Source organism: Lissotriton helveticus, chromosome 6, assembly GCF_964261635.1.
Source record: "Lissotriton helveticus chromosome 6, aLisHel1.1, whole genome shotgun sequence".
NCBI classification, from domain to species: domain Eukaryota; kingdom Metazoa; phylum Chordata; class Amphibia; order Caudata; family Salamandridae; genus Lissotriton; species Lissotriton helveticus.
The window spans coordinates 712,263,182-712,284,886 of record NC_136067.1 but is presented as its reverse complement, the minus strand read 5'-3'; the positions used below and the strand labels follow the sequence as shown (position 1 = coordinate 712,284,886).

Genomic DNA, 21,705 nt, shown 5'->3' with positions numbered 1-21,705 from the left:
ATTATTCCCTTTATATGTGGAGGGGTTTACCTTTGCCAGGTCATAATTTGAAAGACAAGGTGACTCAGATGCGGAATAAATAGCCCGATTAGCTCAAATTCTAGGAATCTCTGACGCAGGACATACAGAAATGAAACATATATAAATGTTCCTTTCTGGGTGTAATAGTTGTGAAACTTGGTCAAGCACCATAGCCTCGAGATGAAGCTCTTTCTTCTGCTGGTTCTGGCAGTCTGGCATCATGCAGGTAAAAACAACCAAGAGAGAGAGTCAGTGCACTGTTCTACTGCCACGAAGCTTGAGAAACAGGTTACTTCCATGACAACCAATAGAGCGAGGGGAGTTAGGGACATTCCTAGGTTTGAAGTAGAGTTATTTACTTGATTGGCAACCTTGCTGCTTCTTGATCATGTGTTGGGTAAGTGCAGTGTGCTTCATTTTCAGATTGTACAGGTGGACCTGACAGGAGGAGTGTGAACTAACAAGCCCTGTCTTAACAAATTAAGCATTTAAGATTTTTCCAAAATGGCAGATCATCTTGCCCCTGGATGTGAAGAGCAAGATCATAGCTAGCGAGCATAGATGGTCGACCTGTGGCGAAAAAACTCACCAAATTAGAATCTATTGTTCTGGACAGGCTGTTATTTTAGGGAGGCAACATATTTTGTGTCAATAACCTCATGAATTAGTAGTAGGTTTTGTTTCCTTGATCTCGTTTTCATGGAACGTCAGGCAGAGGACGCACACATTTGCTTTTAGACAGCTGTTGGCTTGAACATTGAGTAGTGGTATTATATTATTAAAACTACCGGTATGGTGAATGATAACTAGATCAGTGTAGTGTTGGTAATACATCTTTGAAATTCATTAAAGGAAATCCGCAATAAGGAATGGTAAATCATATCAAATCTCCATTATTATTATTATTATTATTATTATTGTTATAATTGAATTTATAAGGCGCAACAACTACCCAAAAAGGGTTTCCCAGCATGACAGGAATAATGCACCCTAATGTGCTAGGAGCAATGGTGGGTCAAAAAATGATTACCTAGAAATTGACCAGTGAGGCACGGTGCGGCTGCATCATACATGCACATCACGTCACATGCCGTTCCTTTGTGGGCAAAACAAACATAACATAGTGGACTGATTAGCACTGTTCAATATGCAAAAGGGGAAGAAGCACTTAGGTGGGACTGCCAGTACCACTTGTTGATAATTAAATGACTACAGGGGGGAACTGCCACTTTTCCTCTCTGGGGCACACTGCCCATTGATAGAGGGTGCTCAACAACCATTACACGGAGAGTAGGAGCAGTGACAGGGATTCTAAGGTCCTGAAGAAAACCAGTAACATCTTCTGGCTTGACAGTTGACCAGAAGATGTGGTGAATGGATTAGATTCCCCAATATCTAATTCTTGTTTTTTAATGGTACAAGTGGCTAGCTTATTAAAATGTATCTGACCGTCCACTAGATAATTGCAGCTTCATAATATTCTGGATTCCAGGATTTACAATATCCTGGTCTTTAAAAAGAAATGATCTCCACAAGAGCTTTTCCATGAGGAGCCCGTTCAAACAAGCATGCTGCCTTTTCTGGATGAAGACAAGACCCAATGATGAAGCATGCCACGGCTGGCGGCTTAGGGTCCTGTGTCCTAAAAAAGAGATACCTTTTGGACAGTCAGGATTCCATGAAGAACCTTCTTATTAAGGTTTGGGATACCTTTTGTTGTTAGGGCTCTGCCAAAAGTACTTGGAAGCCTGCCTGCTCGCTGAAGGAAGGAGTGTGTCTAGCCTTGTAGGAGGGGGTTACTGTCCAGAAAGAAATGCCCAGAAACTATCACTGTGTTGTCTTGCAACTGCCAAGTGCCGGAAAGACAGGTGCTGCCCCTGCTGATGTCAGGAAGAGGAGCTGAGCTACAGGCAAAGTGGGGAGTAATAATTAGCCCAGAAGCCACAACTGCTGAAGACATGACATCACAGAAGACGCGGCCTGGAGCCTCCAACTGCTAAACTTGATTACATCTGCACTTGGCCAAGGAATCCACCTTTGCCGAAGGTGTGTGCTGCTGAACAGTTCAACGATGCCAACTACTTTCACCAGTCCCTGTTCCAGTGCTGGGGCCACAGAGAAAAAGAATACACCACTATGAGGTTATATGTGTGAACAGTAACTGCTGTACTGCTAAAACTGCAATGCCAACCAGCAGATAAAAACAGGGCTTAGTCTTCAACTGGGAGGAGACACTAAACCTGTACACAAGTCTGCCACATGGACTTGCAACTTTGTCACACAAATTAATGTAGGGGTACAGAGACTTTGAGCTCAGTTGTGGAATGATAAATGGTGGTACTTGAAGTAAACCTGCACCTGTGCCTAATTGATGCCTATACCCACAGTATATTCGGGCTTTTGTAATTGGAAATTTCAGATAATAAGGAGGTAGGACACCGGAAGGGGTGTTGTAGCATCTTACTGAGAATTGTAACTTCAGGTGTAATCCTTCAAACCTGACTCTGGAAGAAAGTAGCAACTTGAAGGGTATTGGTCTTACTCCTGAGTCTTTTTTTTAGAAAGTTAATATTTATTAGGGATTTTTAAAAATTGTAAATGTCAAAATGAATACCTAACCATAAATCAGAAGAATTTTCGCACACAGAACAACCACTGGGCAGTGGTTAGAAATTAAATGAAAAAACACTTTAATTTTTTTCTTCTGGAAAATATTTTCAAAGGTAGTGGAAGGTCTCCTATTTAATGACCAGTAAATTTGGTGGCTTAGCTGTGTTTTTAACTATGAATTTTGATTGTGAATTAATTGCTCAAATTGGGTGTAAAATGTTATGGGTAAAGTATTTAAATGCTCCCAAAGTAAGACTTTGTAGGTGACTGTCACTTCCCTAACATTTACTACCAACCATCGCCACGAAACGCTCATGTTGGGTACATCCATCGCAAGATGATTCTTGCTTATATTCTTCATCCATAGCTTACTTGTGGGAAGTTAATGTTTGGAAATTCTGATTCCACGAATCACCCATAAATGGCACATTTTTACTCACTTAAGTTGAACCTAAATGCAATTAAAAAATATATAAATGAGACTCTTGAGATCAGCTGTCCCATGTCATTTCAATTTCTCTTAATTTGCATTTTACAGCTGCCTACCCGACAAAGGTCGAAGATATCAATAATATTGTCAATGGCTACAACTGTCCACGAAAAAGTAAACCTTGGCAGGTCTTCCTGAAGTTTCAGACAAAGAAAGGGAGCAGCATTTGTGGGGGATCCCTGATCAATCCGAATTGGATTATATCAGCAGCACATTGTATGGGCCGGTGAGTGTCTTTCTTCTTCTGTTCAATCCTCTTATTTGATGAAATAGACAGTGTCTTAGTATGTTTAAAAGAAGAAGTAAAAACCATCTATCTGTCACATGTTTCCATTAACATAGTTTCTGAAATGTAGCAATTATTAAAGCTCGTTCGTGGCCCGAAGATGGTAAAAGGAGCCAGTATTTAAGTCAATTGCATTGCTTGGTTATTACTGTGATTGAATAAAATGTATTTGGAGTTGTGTTATATTTTGTACAGACTTACATTGTGTGGCATACTCTAGATGTGCAACAAACTGTCCATTATCATTATGTCGAAGTTATAAGTACAACCACCAAATTAATTAAAAATCTTAAACAAAAAGGAAACATATACAATTATATAATATTAAACAATCTCCAATAACCACTGAACTTTAGTAATTTAGAAATCTGGGCTGTGAGACAAATCACGACTCCAACTTCATCTAACTCCCACCTCCCCACCAAAGGTTCAGCACCTGAGCTGAGCTAGAAAGATGGAATACTGACCCCCCCTCCTACAAAAATAGAGCTTATGAGTCCTCTCTGTCCCTGCCTCAGCTAACCCTCTACAAGGTGCAGTAGTATTTTGGGGACAGAGGGTACTCGTTGTGGACTACAATCAGTCCTAATAACACAGCATGATATGACTGCACAACCGACAGCTGTCAATAATGGCAACCAGCAATTCCTGTCACGAACCAAAATAGAAGCAAGGCCACATAATGGAGATCCTAATTCAAATATATTGACCACATGTTTGCAAACTCAGAAATGAGATGTTTTCAATATGAATTTCTTCAAAGAATGATGGCTGCTCCACTGCCTTGAACCTCACCCGGACCAACAATTCATATTAGTGTTTGACAGGCATATTTTTAGTAGTACAAATCTCACATAGATATATATGTGCTCAATAAGAAAGAAAAATATAAAAAGAGTAATTGATTCTAGAAGACTATCTTATGTGATGCCCTGTCCCACAGCAGTCTGTCAGTGCAAACTAACTGCTAGTCTTCGATAGGTGTTTTACTCTGCTTTAATAAGTCAGATTTCACCTTGAGAGTTCCTAAGTACACTAAGTATAGATTTTCATGTTGATGGTGCATTAAGGCTTTTTTGTCTGAGACTTATAATACAAACCATGGGGTTACAATACCTCTTAAACGAGCTATGCTACTATTCAGTCTGGCAACTGTGTCTTTTGTTTCCATTCTCCCCGCCCCCACATATCTTTTACGCCGCCCTTAGGGTATCTGATAGACCCCCTACGACATAGTCCACCCAGTGCGAGTGTTCTCCCTGAAACTCCTTTCTTATTCCCTGTGTTTCAAAATGCCTCTTACCTCTTGTGTGGGTAAACAAATCCCCTATTAGAAAGCCCCCCTTCCTTTTTATCCTCTCTCCCCTCCTATCCTACCAATAGGCACCCATATAATTCTCCATCATGGTTATCGAGTTCCTCCCTTACCCTCCGGCCCCCCTTCCTCATCAGTGCCATTCTCAATATGCTCCCTGGGGGCATTATTTTCTTCCCTATCATATGTAGGTTGAGGGACTTCTCAGTCTACGGATCTTCGACTGCCTCCATATTTACACGGTGGGTTCCAAAGCCTTCCCACCTCCCAAACAGCCAGCCTCCTTTTTAGCTGCCTCAATCTCTTTTTATCAGTGCCATTTTGTTCTCTTTCCTGCTATGCACCATTTGCCATTGCCTACCCTGTGCATTATTTTTCGGCTCTTCTCTTCATCGGGCTGTGGGTCGACCTGTAGCCCTAAAATTTGCTGTGCCTCCACCACCGTTTTTGCAAAAATGTTTGTTTAATTCCAGGCAAATGTGGAAGAATGTGGCGTCCCCATTGATACTAGATTTTGGGCCAGATGTATGACCCTTTTTTGCGGCTGCAAACGGGAGAACCTCTCGTTTGCAGCCGCAAAAAAAGGGCAATAGTATGTACAAATGCTATTTTGTGATTCGCTGACTCGCAAAATAGCATTTGCGACTCTCGCTATTGGGAAGTGGCGTCCCTTCCTAATAGCGAGTCAACATGTTATGTACTAGTGTTTGGCAACCGCATTTGCGGCCGCAAAACACTCACAGTTTACCACCTATTTCAAGTAGGTGGTAAACCTCTCGCAAAGGGTGAAGGGGTCCCTTTGTGAGTATGTTGGAAAATACTTTTTTAAGAGCAGGCAGTGGTCCCAGAGAGCACTGCCTGCCCTTAAAAAAATGAAACTGAAAGGTTTAATTTTTCTTTTTTAAATGCATCCCGTTTTCCTTTAAAGGAAACGGGCCGCATTTAAAAAAGAAAAAAGCAGCTTTTTTACAAAGCAGCCCCAGACATGGTGGTGTGCTGAGTCCAGCAGGTTAACATCTGTGGGAGGGCTGTCACTCCCAATGGGCTTGCAAATTGCGAGAGGTTCATTAATATTAATAAGCCTCACAATTTGCGACCCCATCGAGAATCGCAAACAGTGTGAAATACACTGTTGTACATCGGAAATTGCTCCTCGCAAATTGCGCCTCGCAAATTGCGATGCGCAATTTTCCTGGTCGTACATCTGGCACCTTGTGTTTACATGGGAGTTTTGTTAGTTTGCGACAATCCATGCATACTTTTAGTTTGAAGGGTGCTAGAACATGAGAGAAGCTCAACTTGTGCCAGCCAGATTCGATCATCTCCTTAGGTTGACAAGCACCATAGTTTTCCAGTTCTCTTCCAAGAAATATACTCTAATCTGTACATATGGGAGGACTTCTCAGCAGGGGCCCAGGTGAAACCCCTATGAATACGATGGAGCCTGTGGTTTGCCTCTAATGGGATGTATCGTTTGCTGGGATTTCATGTTACAGAAGTGGTCTATCCTGTAACTCATGAAACACTCACTAGTGCAAATACCATGGCTTTAACTAAGAAAGATTTGTTGGAGAGCCTCAACACATTCAAGGTGGAATTACGGGACAAACTACATCACAACTTCAACAAAAGTATGTCTAACATGAGAGCTGCCTACGCTCAAAAATACATAACTTACACATGGATTAAGATTCTGTGAGGCAATGCATTCTGGATGCCACCGCTAGACTGGACACTTTGCGGGAGCTAGTGTTGGGGATCAAAAGCTTAGGTCAGAGTTGGATAAGCTCTAGTGCCAGGAAGGTCGTCCTTCAAGGGAAGATTTGAGGATTCACAGCCTGATTGAAGAGGTTATTACTTCAACTTAGATGCATTTGTGACTGCCATGTTCTCGAAAACACTGGGTGAAAGTCATAGTCAAATATGCCTGCATAGCATCCATAGGGCTGGCCCTGAAAAATCTGGACAACTGCAACAGAGAGATATCCTGATCAAGTTCTATTACTTTTTGGAAAGAAAACAGGTTTTGAAAAAACTAAGAGAGCTGTACGCTCTCTCTTTTCAAGATCACACCTACTCTATATACCAGAATATCGTAGGTGAGAAGTATTTATGTCAATGTTCTCCGGCACTTGTTGTACCTGTTCCAGGCCCTTCCGGTAAGGGTGGAGAGGATATTACAACAGATTCAACAGCAACTAGTGTGGTTTGTATGGCAGGGTATGGCACCCAATGTGAAGTAGAGAAGTGGGCCAGCTGGTATTGCCTAACATCTCCTTGTATTATGCAGTACCCCAACTGAAAATATCATCGGAGGGGTCTATGGTGGAGTTTGAGAAAAATTGAAGGCACACTGATCATACTATTGTCAATACTACCTTTTGGGACCTGGTCTTGTTAGATATTAAACTTAGGCTCTTAAATGCCTACTTGAGAACCCTGGTGGGTACGGCATTTGCGGATGTGAGACACCTTTATGGATGCACACGGCATATTGTCATACCCATCCCCCGATGCTCCCACTCACTTTAATAATGACTTCACCCCAGCTGCAGAGGGCCAAGCACTTTGGAAGTGAAGAGAGGGGGTTTTCAGGATGATATCTGATACACCTGATTCCTCTATACCTAAAACATATCTATAATGTAAAACTGAATTTCCCGTCTCTAAGACCTAACTAATACTCTATGTGTAACTCAGACAGAAGATCATGACTACTACACCCCACATGTCATTTTTAGAGACAAAAGCACACTTGAGTTGCTTTTCACTAGACTGGTAGACACTAAAGGTACCATATCTATTATATATTGTGTGATGCTTTGGCAGGAGGTCCCCTGAGCATTGCCACATAACAAGAAATGAGATAGAGCTATAGGCATACAAATATCACAGTGGGAATGGCTAGGAAGAGACATGCACTCCTCCATCAAGTATGTTTTAGGCAGGGAGATCCAGCACAAAACGTGCAATGGCTGGCACTATACTCCCTCACTCCTACATCAAATGTTCCATTATGCAGATGCTAACTGTTGGAGGGGCTATAAGGATGAAGATGATGAGATGCACATTTTAATGGTCATGGCTGCTGGTTCACCCCTTGAGGGATAGAGTCTCTACCTTACTATAGGATATTTCGGGGTGCTCAATTACCTTTACTCCTGGGGAGAGTAGTTTGCCTGACGGCTAGGGCGGTCGACCTCGAATCTGTTGAACTGGGTTCAAGTCTCGGCGAGGACGCGCAACAATCTGTGATTCTGGGCAAATCACTTAATCTCCCCGTGCCTAACAAAAATTCATGTAACCTCATGTAATGCAACTGGTGCTATGTAAAGTGCTCTGATACCCGATTCAGGTCAAGTTCGCTCTATATAAAAAACTCTGTAAGTAAAATGAAATACTCTGAAAGGTATGAGGCTTAGCTTGAGACCATTGAACTTTAAATGATACCTAAAAATGATTGCCATATGATGCTCCAGTGCCAGTGGCAGGCATATTAACTATAGGTTTCCACTAGAAGAAAAAGGATACTCTACTGCTATTTCAATGGTACCACAGGCTCGGATGTATGATGTTACCACGCGATCAAAATGATTACGGTACATCACAACGCAGCTTTTACAACGCAAGTCGTTACCACGACTTGCGCTGTAGGGTGCTGGACTTAGGAATAGTATGATTTATTATTCCAACTCCAGCCTACGTACAGTAGGGAAGGTGTTGGAATAGTACATCTACTATTCCTTAGTCTAGAACGCCCTCCAGTGCAAGTCGTGGTAACGACTTGCGTTGTCAAATTTGCGTTGTGATGGCACAGCGGTGTCTTGTTGGAGCTCTTTTACTGGGGGTAGGTGAGCATATATATTGGTGAAAAGAGCTGAGTTGATGTGAGGTGGTTATGTAGCTATGCAATTCTGTAAAGTTACATGGGACAGATGATTGAGATACTGCATTCACTTGAGAGGCTGGGGGTGTGTGGAGAACTGTAACAGTTGGAAGGGGAACCCCTTAAACCCATATCCACCTTAAACCCTAAAAATTCCCTTGCCACCCAAAATCCCATAGCCACCCTAAAATGTACCCTAATACACACACGCAAATTTGCGCATCTGACGTTGTACAAGATTTTTCTGCTGTGCTATTTCAAAAACTACAACACTGCTTGGAGTGCCGCTCTGTAATTGAATGCTTGTTACGGAAGTTGTTCGCATTCTTATACGCCCGAGAGTGGGCGTCCGACAAGCACCTGGGGTGATTAGGCTGCATGTCATCTACACACATTGGATGGAGAAAATATATGTGATCAAAGCCTTGTTTGGCCGAAACGCGTAGTGGTGGTGTGGTGGAGAGCGAAATAAAAATCTAAGCACCATTACCTGGGTTTGCCTCGTCTGTGACGCTGCGTGACTGCTGCGAGACTTCCTTCTGCCTGATATATATATATATATATATATATATATATATATATATATATATATATATATATATATATATATATATATATATGATACACTTACCTTAATACTTACATATATAATACACTTACCTCTATACTTACGTTTTCCATGGTAATGGGATGCATTGTAAAGGCAGGCCATGGTAACAAGATGTGTGCTAAAGGCATGTGTGGTAAAGATGCATGTATTGTAAAGCTTTCGTTGTAGTGGCATGCATGGCTTAGACTACATGCATTTGCTGTTTCCCATCCCTGGTACAAAGGAAGTACTAACAGCCATAAATCTCCCAAACACATCATCATTTATCATTTAAAGAGCAGCTTTAAAAATATTTTGGATTTTCAATCATTTTGTTTTCAAACATCATCATATCACTTTCTCCAAGTACACATTTTTCTAACAAATATGCTCATCTCATTTTGGATAAAACACTCCAAGGGCATCTCATCCTCTTTAAATACACTGCACGACTGATAAAGTTAGCCTTTCCAAGTGACAAATCTCCATGTGACTTTTCAAATCTGAGAGTAGATACAGGTGGCCAGTATGCAAGCCCTGCAGGTTGTTACAGTATGTTTTTGTGGTCAAGCATATGGCCCTGCCATTAGTTTGTCTGGCTGCCACTATAAGGGTCCTGAGATGTGTACTGCTGCCTTATTCAATGCAGCTAGACCCTGTAAATTACATATTGTGCTAGACTGTGTTTCTGGGTCCTGGCAATCTACCAGTAGCTCCAGAGCTACTGGTTGGTGACTCCTATACTAAAACAACCATCTGATTTCAAGAGAGCAAGCAGATCTCCAGGAGAACCATTCAATAGTTGTTTTGCCCTATGTGCCATGCCACTAAAATCACCAAAACTAGCTGCAAAGCTCAATCGACTGTTTATGGAATTTCCGATGATCATTAACAGCCTGATTCATGAAGCAAAATTGCACTCGCAAAGGGCAAGATTCTCAGAATCTTGCCTTTTGCGAGTGCAATTTTGGCATTTGGGATTCACAATCCCAAATGCAAAAATCGCTAATGAGGAATTAGCAAATATGCGAGGATTAGCATTTAAGGAATCTCTATTAGAGATTCCTTAAATGCTATTCATGACACTTGCAAAAATTGCGATTTAGCAAAATTGGGCCGCTATTTACCGAGAGGTCAGACCTCTCGGTAAATAGCAAAAACATAGAAAAATGCTTTTAAAAGCATTTTTCTAAGTTGCATGTTGCACACACACATGTCCTTTGGACATGTGTGTGCGCAACACCTGTTCAAATGTGCCTTTTAGGGGTGCTACAGGGTGTCCTTTGGACACCCCTGGCACCCTTAAAATCGCTATCTGATTTGCGAGTAGCAAATTGCTACTCGCAAATAAGGGATACTCCCCATTCATTCCTATGGGCCTTTTGGCCCATAGGAATGAATGGGGAGTTATTCCTTTTTTTGCGAGTAGCAAATTGCTACTCGCAAATAGAGAACATGTAGGAATCGCTATTGATTTAGCAATTCCTTCATGAATGCCGTTTTGCGTGTCCTCAATAGCGAGTCGCTATGATTCGCTATTAGGGCCACGCAAAACGGCCCGTACATGAATCAGGCTGTATGTCCCTAAATTGCTGTAATTTTTGTATAAGTAAAACATTTTAGAGACCCTCACACGGTTTAGTACCAGTAATTCAACCATTGCCTTTCCACATGGGGTTACCAGCAGTGGTAGATAGAGGTAGCAAGGTTACGTAGCAGATCACTTTAGCCACCCAGCTTAACCAACAATGTCCTTACCCTTATCCTTTTTAAATTGTTTCTGAGGAATCTTCCTATAAAAGTATGAAGCCTATTCACAGTGGCTTTTTCCTGAAAATTCCTCATTTACACTTTCTAGGTGTTCACAAAAGGATTCCTGGCAATGGTAAATGAATAACTCCACTTCTTGTGTTGAAGAGAAACGGCTTTCTCCAAGGGGAACACGTTTTCCTCATGGAGAAACAAAAAGAAAAACATTTGGATTTGGACTGCAGTCTCTATTCCCTTCAAATCTTCCCTAGACTGCTGTCCTGCATGCAAATGTAGACGTGGCAGCCACCTTTGAATTGATTTTTTGTTTGTTTGTGGAATATCACTCAAAGATGGTGGCTGTGAACAAGCCTCCTGCCTCTTTCTGTCACAATTAATTTTGCAGAGGCTGCACACGAAGGGGGCTCAAGAGCCGGCGCCACAACGATCGCCATCCCCCCGTGAAAATACGGCTTGCTGCCAGTTTTTGGCACGCAGACGCACAAGGCGCAAAAACTGGCCTCGCCTCCACCCCCACAATGACCTCCGAACAGGCGGGCGCTGCCCCCCCCGGCCAATGGGGGCCCAAGCAACATACAAACCCCTGAATGTGGAAAAGACAGCAGCTAGGCAGAATGACCAAGGGGGCGATATAAGGCCTGCTCCCCCAGGTAAGCTCCATGTTCACGGCCGGAGCGGGGGAGCAACACCATGAAGGGGTGGAGGCGGAAGGAGGGCCCTAGGAAAGACACTAGACACCCCATAGATATAGATTTCACAAGGCTTTGTTCACTGCTCAGCACACTTGGGGACGTGATAACAGAAGAATATGAGCTACTACTGTTTAAGGCAGCGTTTTCCACCACTTTCTTAGGGGCGTTCCGCCTTAGCGAGCTAGTAGCACCAGCAAAGGTGGGACCGGCAAGGCGATGCATACAGGCAGGCGATGTGACACCCACTGTGGCGGGGGTAGAGATCCTACTAAGATGGTCAGAGACCGACCAAGCAGGGAAAGGAGCTATGGTAAGACTTCAATGAATTGAGGACCAGAGGTATTGCGCCGGTACGGCCTGCCGGGGAGGGTCCGCTGTTAAAACACAGGGACAGAACACAATTGAGCAGATTCCAAATCACGGCAGTCATGCGCCTTGCTCTTGGCAAAGCAGGGCTGCCTCCGGCAGCGTTCGGGTCCCACTTCTTCGGGATAGGAGCAGCCACGTTGGCATCACTGCACGGGATGACAGAACCAGGAATTCAGGCAATAGGGAGATGGAGGTCACGGGCCTACAAAACATATGTGAGACCCCAGCTACTCTGAACCACAAGACAGATCAAATCGGGAAAGGGTGGTTGCCTGCAACGTGTAGAACTGGGAGTGACTTGTTTTCCTTGCTTTGATAGGAAGGAGACCACGCCTGGTATGGGTGGTGGGGCATTCATTCATATTCTGGATGCAGACCTGGTGGCGGCAAGGGGATCACAAGGCAAAGGAGGGACCCGCGGATACGTACATTTGGTGGTTTGGCCGACTGGGATTGAGATGGCACCAGCTGCCGGCGACCCTCAGGGAGCTGCGGGCGGACACGGCATGGCACCCGGATGTGCTGATCATCCACCTAGAAGGCAACGACTTGGCGAGACCCGGGAGGAAACGCCCCTTCACGACATACAGAAGGAACTCACGGAAACGGCCAGGGCATTTAGGAACTCTGCGATTGGGTGGTCAGAGGCAATCAGCAGACACGAATGGCGCGGGGCAAACTCGCAGAAGGCAGGTGAAAAAATCCTGCAAAAAACGGAACCTCACGGTAAGCAAGTTCTGCAGGGCAAATGGTCTGGCGACGGTCAGGCATGGGCTCATTCACACGGGCCACCCGGAATTCTATGCCAAAGATGGTGTGCACCTGACGAATGAAGGCATGGGAATTTTCTGGTGCAACCTCTGGGGCGCCATGGCATTGGTGGGATGCAAGTGAAAGGGCACAGGGCGTAGTCGGGTTTGAGCCGCCGGGAGACGGAAGCCTCCCAGATGGCGTGGCAGAGAACTACGCAGATAATGGTTGGTAAGGAGGCACACCGGAGGGCAGTGTGCCAGATGTGGACCACTAACCTTGTCATGCCTCACGGCTGGGAGAGCTGGACTAAGGGCAGTGGGTAAGACCACTCACCTTCAGATGCCTCAAGGCTGGGTGAGGTGGCTTAACAAAGAGGAGGGATAACAAATGGAGACGGCGCTCGCTGCCCAGCCTCCGCCAGATGCAAGGGCACAACAAGGATTGGACCACAAAAGAAATGTGTACGTTGGTTCTTTTGCAGAATGAGGAATACAGTATGGGGGAAATGTGCGGATGGGGAGGTATGGGGCAAGTGCGAGGGTTATTGCAGAGGCTGCACATGAAGCGGGCTCAAGAGCTGGCACCATAACGATCGCCGTGCCTCCCCGTGACAATCCAGCTCTGGGCCAGTTTTTGGCGCGCAGTTTCCGTTCTGGGAAGGACATGGCTTTTGTAGTTCGGACTGGACTGTTCCCATGGGGCACAGGGTCAGCGCTGATTTGCATATCGCCATTGTCTAACCCAGGGTGGTGTGGAGTGGAAAAACGATGGATTTGGGCCCAGATCTTTGGACTGGGGTGAATGTGTGACATTGATCCACATTCTGTCCATCATTGTTTTGTTTGCAATTACCGCTCTAAGTGTACTGGGGATGCTCAGACGTGAGTCCCAGGCACTCCACACCACTGGAATCAAGCTAGCCGGGCTGATGAGAGGTGTTACCTCGAAACCGGGCCGGTCCTCGGATGCTTGTTTCCGTTCTGGGAAAGACATGGCTTTTGTAGTTCGGACTGGACTGTTCCCATGGGGCACAGGGTCAGCGCTGATTTGCATATCGCCATTGTCTAACCCAGGGTGGTGTGGAGTGGAAAAACGATGGATTTGGGCCCAGATCTTTGGACTGGGGTGAATGTGTGACATTGATCCACATTCTGTCCATCATTGTTTTGTTTGCAATTACCGCCCTAAGTGTACTGGGGATGCTCAGACGTGAGTCCCAGGCACTCCACACCACTGGAATCAAGCTAGCCGGGCTGATGAGAGGTGTTACCTCGAAACCGGGCCGGTCCTCGGATGCTTGTTTCCGTTCTGGGAAGGACATGGCTTTTGTAGTTCGGACTGGACTGTTCCCATGGGGCACAGGGTCAGCGCTGATTTTCATATCGCCATTGTCTAACCCAGGGTGGTGTGGAGTGGAAAAACGATGGATTTGGGACCAGATCTTTGGACTGGGGTGAATGTGTGACATTGATCCACATTCTGTCCATCATTGTTTTGTTTGCAATTACCGCTCTAAGTGTACTGGGGATGCTCAGACGTGAGTCCCAGGCACTCCACACCACTGGAATCAAGCTAGCCGGGCTGATGAGAGGTGTTACCTCGAAACCGGGCCGGTCCTCGGATGCTTGTTTCCGTTCTGGGAAGGACATGGCTTTTGTAGTTCGGACTGGACTGTTCCCATGGGGCACAGGGTCAGCGCTGATTTGCATATCGCCATTGTCTAACCCAGGGTGGTGTGGAGTGGAAAAACGATGGATTTGGGCCCAGATCTTTGGACTGGGGTGAATGTGTGACATTGATCCACATTCTGTCCATCATTGTTTTGTTTGCAATTACCGCTCTAAGTGTACTGGGGATGCTCAGACGTGAGTCCCAGGCACTCCACACCACTGGAATCAAGCTAGCCGGGCTGATGAGAGGTGTTACCTCGAAACCGGGCCGGTCCTCGGATGCTTGTTTCCGTTCTGGGAAGGACATGGCTTTTGTAGTTCGGACTGGACTGTTCCCATGGGGCACAGGGTCAGCGCTGATTTGCATATCGCCATTGTCTAACCCAGGGTGGTGTGGAGTGGAAAAACGATGGATTTGGGCCCAGATCTTTGGACTGGGGTGAATGTGTGACATTGATCCACATTCTGTCCATCATTGTTTTGTTTGCAATTACCGCTCTAAGTGTACTGGGGATGCTCAGACGTGAGTCCCAGGCACTCCACACCACTGGAATCAAGCTAGCCGGGCTGATGAGAGGTGTTACCTCGAAACCGGGCCGGTCCTCGGATGCTTGTTTCCCTTCTGGGAAGGACATGGCTTTTGTAGTTCGGACTGGACTGTTCCCATGGGGCACAGGGTCAGCGCTGATTTGCATATCACCATTGTCTAACCCAGGGTGGTGTGGAGTGGAAAAACGATGGATTTGGGCCCAGATCTTTGGACTGGGGTGAATGTGTGACATTGATCCACATTCTGTCCATCATTGTTTTGTTTGCAATTACCGCTCTAAGTGTACTGGGGATGCTCAGACGTGAGTCCCAGGCACTCCACACCACTGGAATCAAGCTAGCCGGGCTGATGAGAGGTGTTACCTCGAAACCGGGCCGGTCCTCGGATGCTTGTTTCCGTTCTGGGAAGGACATGGCTTTTGTAGTTCGGACTGGACTGTTCCCATGGGGCACAGGGTCAGCGCTGATTTGCATATCGCCATTGTCTAACCCAGGGTGGTGTGGAGTGGAAAAACGATGGATTTGGGCCCAGATCTTTGGACTGGGGTGAATGTGTGACATTGATCCACATTCTGTCCATCATTGTTTTGTTTGCAATTAGCGCAGAAGCACAAGGCGCGAAAACTGGCCTCGCCTCCCGTCCCCCTGCGGTGACCGCCAAACAGGCACTGCCCCCGGGCCAATGAGGGCCCAAGCAACATACAAACCAGCCAATGGGGAGAAGACAGCGGCTAGGCAGAATGACCAAGGGGGGGATATAAGGACTGCTCCATCAGGTAAGCTCCATGTTTACGGCCGGAGCGGGGGAGCAGCACCACTAGCAGAATCTTTGCCCACACTTATGGAACAGCAATGTCGCAGTGCTGTTGAGCAAATACAAGCGAATAGAGAACTATGCGGATAATGGTTGGTAAGGAGGCACACCGGAGGGCTGTGTGCCAGAATTGGACCACTAACCTTGGGATGCCTCACGCTAGGAGAGCTGGGCTAAGGGCAGCAGGTAAGACTACTCACCTTCAGATGCCTCACGCTGGGTGAGGCGGCTTACCAAAGAGGGGGGTAGCAAACGGAGACAGGGCATAACAAGAGTCGGACAAGGTAGCGAGTCGTGGCCTAACTCCGGGGACGGAAGCTACTCCCTCAAATGCACAAAGAGAGCCCAAACCCAACCTACCAAAGAAAAACGACCCAGAAGGGCCAAGAGAGACTAGACAGCAAAAAGTACAAAGTTTATGCATATTGTCATTGTATTCCAATGTATTTTTTTTTTTTTATTATTATTATTTTTTTTTTACTCATTTATAGAGCGCAAGCGAATCATCCCCAGGGGGATCTCTTGGCGCTTCGAGAAGTGGGTAATCCTTGGTCATACTCATCTAAAACAGCCAGGTCTTAAGTAGTTTCCTAAAACTGGTTGGTTCCACACAGGCCCTAATGTTCTGTGGCAGACTATTCCAGTGACTGGCAGCCAGATGGGAAAAGGCTCTTCCCCCCATCTTAACCCTGTGAATTCTTTGGATGACAGGAGATTGCAGTTACATGATCTTAGCTGTCAGACCGGTTGGTACAAAATGGGTTTATTTTTAAGGTCGGCGGGTCCTTTTCCCTGTAGTGCTCTAAGACCATGCAGAGCATCGTAAAGATAGCTCGCTTCCTAACCGGGAGCCAGTGGAGCTGGCTCAGAAGGGGGGCAGAAGGAGTCCGCACCAGTTTGTTGAGAGCAAGGTGGGGTGCTGTGTTCTGCACCACCTGTAGTCTAGATAGTAGATCTTCCCTTATTCCCACGAACAATGAGTTGCTGTGATCAAGTCGACTCACCAGGAGTGACTGGATAAGGGTTTTCGTGGTGGAGAGGGGAATCCAAGGGAAGATCTTCCTGAGCATCTTCATTGTGCCGAAGCAGGTGCCTGACAGTGTCTTCACCTGCTCCTCCATTGATAGTTTGTTATCTATCCTAATGCCGAGGTTCTTAGCCCAGTTTTTAGGAGAGGGAGCTTCTCCCATCTCAGCAGGCCACCATTCGGGGGACCAGATAGTCTCGGCCTTCCCGAACAGTAATATCTCCGTTTTAGAGGAGTTGAGCTGTAAAAAGTTCTTCCTCATCCATTACATCATGTCCTCCTCAATGGGGACAATTAGCTGTGTGTCGTCAGCATATGAGATGGTTTCAAACCCTTGGCCTCTAATGATATCAGCAAGGGGAGTCACGTACACATTGAATAGGGTGGGACTCAGGACCGATCCCTGAGGGACTCCCCTGTCCATCCCTATCGTCTGTGACGCGAAAGAGTCCAGCTGGATGCTCTGGGTGCGTCCCGATAGGTAGCTTTGAATCCATTTGAGAGCCAGGCCCCTGACACCAATCCCTCCCAATCTGTCCAGCAGTATCTTGTGAGAGATGGTGTCAAAGGCTGCTGACAGATCAAGAAGAACTAAGATCACTGGAGTCCCTCTATCCAATGTCAGCCTTATGGTGTCCGTGACCTTTAGTAGTGCAGCCGTGCTATATGACGCACGGAAGCCGGACTGGGAAGGATCCAGAAGGTTATTTTGCTCCAGATGGTAGGATAGCTGTTGATTCACCAGTGACTCCATTACCTTGGCGCAGCTAGGGAGGAGCGAGATTGGTCTGTAGTTTTGTAAGTCAGTTGGGTCCGCTAGCACTTTTTTAAGCAGTGGTTTAACCAGTGCATTCTTCCACTTGCTCGGGAATATAGCAGTATCTAGCAAGATGGTATATAACTTAGCAAGCACGTCAGCTAAGACCGAACTGAGTGCTGACACAACCATCGGTGGAGCAGGATCTAATGAAGAACCTGATTTTACGAGGCTGAGTAAAGAGCCGACTTGCTCGTTTGTGACGTGCAAGAAGGAATCAAGCCCAAAAGGAGAATCCGTTTCATGCGGCAAGTCTAAGGGCAGATGGTCTTCCACCCGATCTCCTTCCGCTAAGTCAAAAGATCGATAAATTAAATCGATCTTCTGGGTGAAATGTTTGGCTAGATTGACACACAGTTCCTGAGTGGGAGTTGGTGATGGATTGTTAGCCTTCGGGTTAGTAAATTCCTTTAAGATAATAAATAATTCCTTAGAGGAGTTTTTAGCCTCTATAATACGCACGCCCAGATGTGTTCTTCTTGCTGCGTTGCAGCTATTAAGATAGGCTCTATGTGCCCTCCAGTAGAGTTGTTCATCTGACTCTGCCTTAGATTTCCCCCATTTCCTCTCCAAGGCCCTACCGTAGCCTTCTCCTTCTTGAGGGTGTCCGAATACCAGGGGGCCAGTAGTTCTCTCTCCTGAATTGTTACCCTTTTGAAAGGAGCTATAACATCCAGGGCTTCTAACATCGCGCCCTCCAGCTTTGTCCAGGCTGAATTAGGGTTATCATCCACTTTAAATGAAGGGGCGCTGTAGACTTGGCCAAAGGCAACAGAAGTGACCCTTGACCAAGGTCTACGAAGTTCCTTCCAGCCTTGCAAGCATGCGACTGGGGTAACAGACGACATCATGAAGCTTAATGCTGCATGATCAGTCCAGCCTAAAGTTTGAGGGGGTCAACTCCTAGCTCAGGTATGTTAGAAAAAACAGCATCCAACACATGTCTTGCACTATGAGTGGGGCCAGTAACTTTCTAATGACAGGTCATGAGATTCCATAGCTGCCACTAAACTGGCAGAATCTATATTAGAGAGAGTCTCTAGATGATAGTTAAAATCTCCAATCACTAGGAGTGTGTTGGTGTTCAAGGTGTGTGGAGCCAGTCTATCTAGTAATGATGTGCAAAACTCTTTCTTGCTGCCACCCGGAGGGTGATATACTAAAGCTCCCATCCACTGAATGACTTGATCACACTCTACTCTACTCTAAATATCAGGAGCTCTAGATTTGGGGAAGAAACTGTATCCAAAGTCTTAATGTAATAAGGGAGTCGTGTGGTGATAACTTATCCCCCACCCCGTCTACAAGGTCTATCCACCCGGGTGACCACATAGCCTACCGAAAAGTCCACTGCCAGCACCAGAGTGGCATCCTTATTGAGCCATGTTTTGTTGAAAAGACATATATCAGGATGAGTGTCATCCAACAGGTCCCAGATTTCAGCCACATGCTTAGGGATCGATCTGGCATTCAAATATAGCCCTCGCATGCATCAGTGATCTCTGTCCTTCCATACTCTGTTTCTCTGTGCTCCCATTCTGAGTGATATATATTGGCTGGTTGCAGGATGAAGGATAGGAGTTGAGGGAGGCAGATTGCTGTGTAACCAAGGCCCACCCACACCATGCACACTCCTCAGCTCCTATCAGCCGGTTGCCATCGGCTACCTGGATTTTATTATTACCCCCCCCCCAGACAGGGAGATCGCCATCTAAATGTCAGTAGTGAATCTCGTGTTTAGATTATTCTGCAGATGGAAGATACCGGCTGCAAAACCGGCAGCATTCTTGGTCAGCTGGCAGCATCCCGGCGCGGATGGGCGCAGACGGGCTTGCCTTCGGAGCGCAGGTGGCACGCCCGCTGCGCGTGCCCGCTGCACACGTCCACTGAGCGCTCGCTCTGGCTGATAAATTTATGCCCTAGCTACTAGAGTGCTAACCGCTCTACAAGTGCCCACTGTCAAAAGACTCAACAATGATCTCTCTCCACTCAAACAATCACCGAGTGCGGGTGCAATGGACCAGAGAGTCGGCTAAATTGCTCTGGAAGAGGTGAGAGCCAAAACATACAATTAGACTTTCCCCCAGACAGAAAAACGAAATTTAAAACTGCGGGTTAAAAACAGAATGAGCAATGCTGCCCAGAGTACCTTGTCCTCGAAGCGCGCTCGCTCAGCTGATGAATTTATGCCCTGGCTACTAGAGCGCTCCACTAGTGCCCACTGTAGAAAGACTCAACAATGATCTCTCTCCACTCAAACAATCGCCGAGTGCGGTTGCGGTGGACCGGAGAGTCAGCTCTATTGACCTGGATGAGGTGAGAGCCAAAACATACAATTAGACTTTCCCCCAGACAGAAAAACGAAATTTAAAACTGCGGGTTAAAAACAGAATGAGCAATGCTGCCCAGATTACCTTGTCCTCCAAATAAATTGCGGCCAACAAATGACCACCACAAAAGAAAAGTGTACGTTGGTTCTTTTGCAGAATCAGGACTACAGTATGGGGGAAATGTGAAATGCGCGGATGGGGAGGTATGGGGCAAGTGCGAGGGTTATGAATATAGTCTCTTTTGTTAGTGCATTTCAAAGGTTTTCAACACATACAGACCTGCAGATTAAATTATGGCCATGCTCACAGTACACTGTGCGTGGTCTGTGGGTACTAAGTGCAGGGAGTAGGCAAGCTGGCGGTACCCATCGAGTATGGCCTTTGTCTTTTGACCTTTGTGTAAATATCCAGTTCTTCCTTTATATAGGTCATAAGCCGTGCACATTGAGCATAGCTGCTTGATGTGGCAGACGTGGCCTCTAGCCAAGCCCTTGATCCAGATTCACTGACTGCAGACCAGACCCTTCTCTTGGCCAAGCAAAACTTGTGCAGCAGGTACTGGGCACAAGCGTTAATCATGGCCCGGTTTTATGGTATTTATTTTGTTAACATTTCCGTCTGTATGTATCTGTATTTATTTTTTGGCCACCTTGTTGGTATTTATCGTATTTATTTTGCGTTTTGAGAATAAATGGAGTTGTAAAATGGTACACTTCTACATTTATTCAACTGATGAATATGCACTCAGCCTTTGATGTCTGTCGCGTTTTAGCAAATTAAGCTGCCAAATATAACAAAATATTTCACCCACAGGTAAATATTATCTTTAAACTTCATACCTGCATTAACATATTTTGTGTTTAAGCAAATCTCATCCTGTTTTTTAACTGGACATGCACTCTGCCTGCTCAGGCAAAAGAGCATGGCGAGTCAGTCACAAGAAGCACAATTTTCAGTATTTTTCCGCTTTTAAAAATAAATACAGTCAGGAAGCATATTCTTTCCTGTCTGTAATTATCAATAAAAACCTGTAAAAACGGAAAACTGGGAGCCTAATCATGGGCTTTTGTCACATTCTCCAACCCATTCTCAATAACCTGAAGCCTTTTTCAGCAAATGACTAAGATTATTAAAACAAATCATACTTGACAGTGGATAGTTTGCTTTCTGCCCACTCTCAGGGTCAGGAAAACTGCGCATAAATGAAATTTCAAAAAGAGATCAGTACATTTCAAAAGAGGTATGCAACAATTAAGATAGAAACTGGCATAGTGCCACCGTTAAGCTGAGCTTGTTTCTGTTTTAGTGCTCTCCATTGGACAGATTTTATTTTAAAGAAAAGCTGCAAGTGGGCTGTTTCCTACGAAGGCCTGTCATTTACAGTTTTTCATAAAATTGGCTATGTTAGGGAGAGCATGCCATGCAGAACATTTGGCATTTTACTGTCATTTTATTGTGCTTCCCACATGTCAGTCTTTTTCTGTTCTTGTTTTTAAGTTCCTGTATACAGGAGCTAAAGTTATCTGCCCTAGTCATCTCCATCATAAATTGTTGACCAGGGTTTCTGGAGCAGTTGGCTGATACCCCAGTGTTCCCATTAAGGCCACTTACAGAACATTTATATAATCCTACTTCTGACCTTCTTACTTTTCCCCTAATTTTTCGTTTTTTAGGTCTCGCCTACGCATCGCACATGTGAGGCATAGGTCAAAGACCT

The 21,705-nt window shown here is 45.5% G+C and overlaps 1 protein-coding gene across 1 annotated transcript in view; it reads left to right on the top strand.

Moving 5' to 3' along the window:
- Window positions 1-201: 201 nt before the first annotated feature.
- LOC144761501 (trypsin I-P1-like) overlaps window positions 202-21,705 on the top strand; it is an 82,699-nt gene continuing 61,195 nt past the window's right edge. Inside the window, exons 1-2 of the mRNA XM_078646830.1 lie at window positions 202-247; window positions 3,170-3,347. Coding sequence (XP_078502956.1) covers window positions 202-247; window positions 3,170-3,347 — 224 coding nt within the window. The remainder of the gene's footprint in view (window positions 248-3,169; window positions 3,348-21,705) is intronic.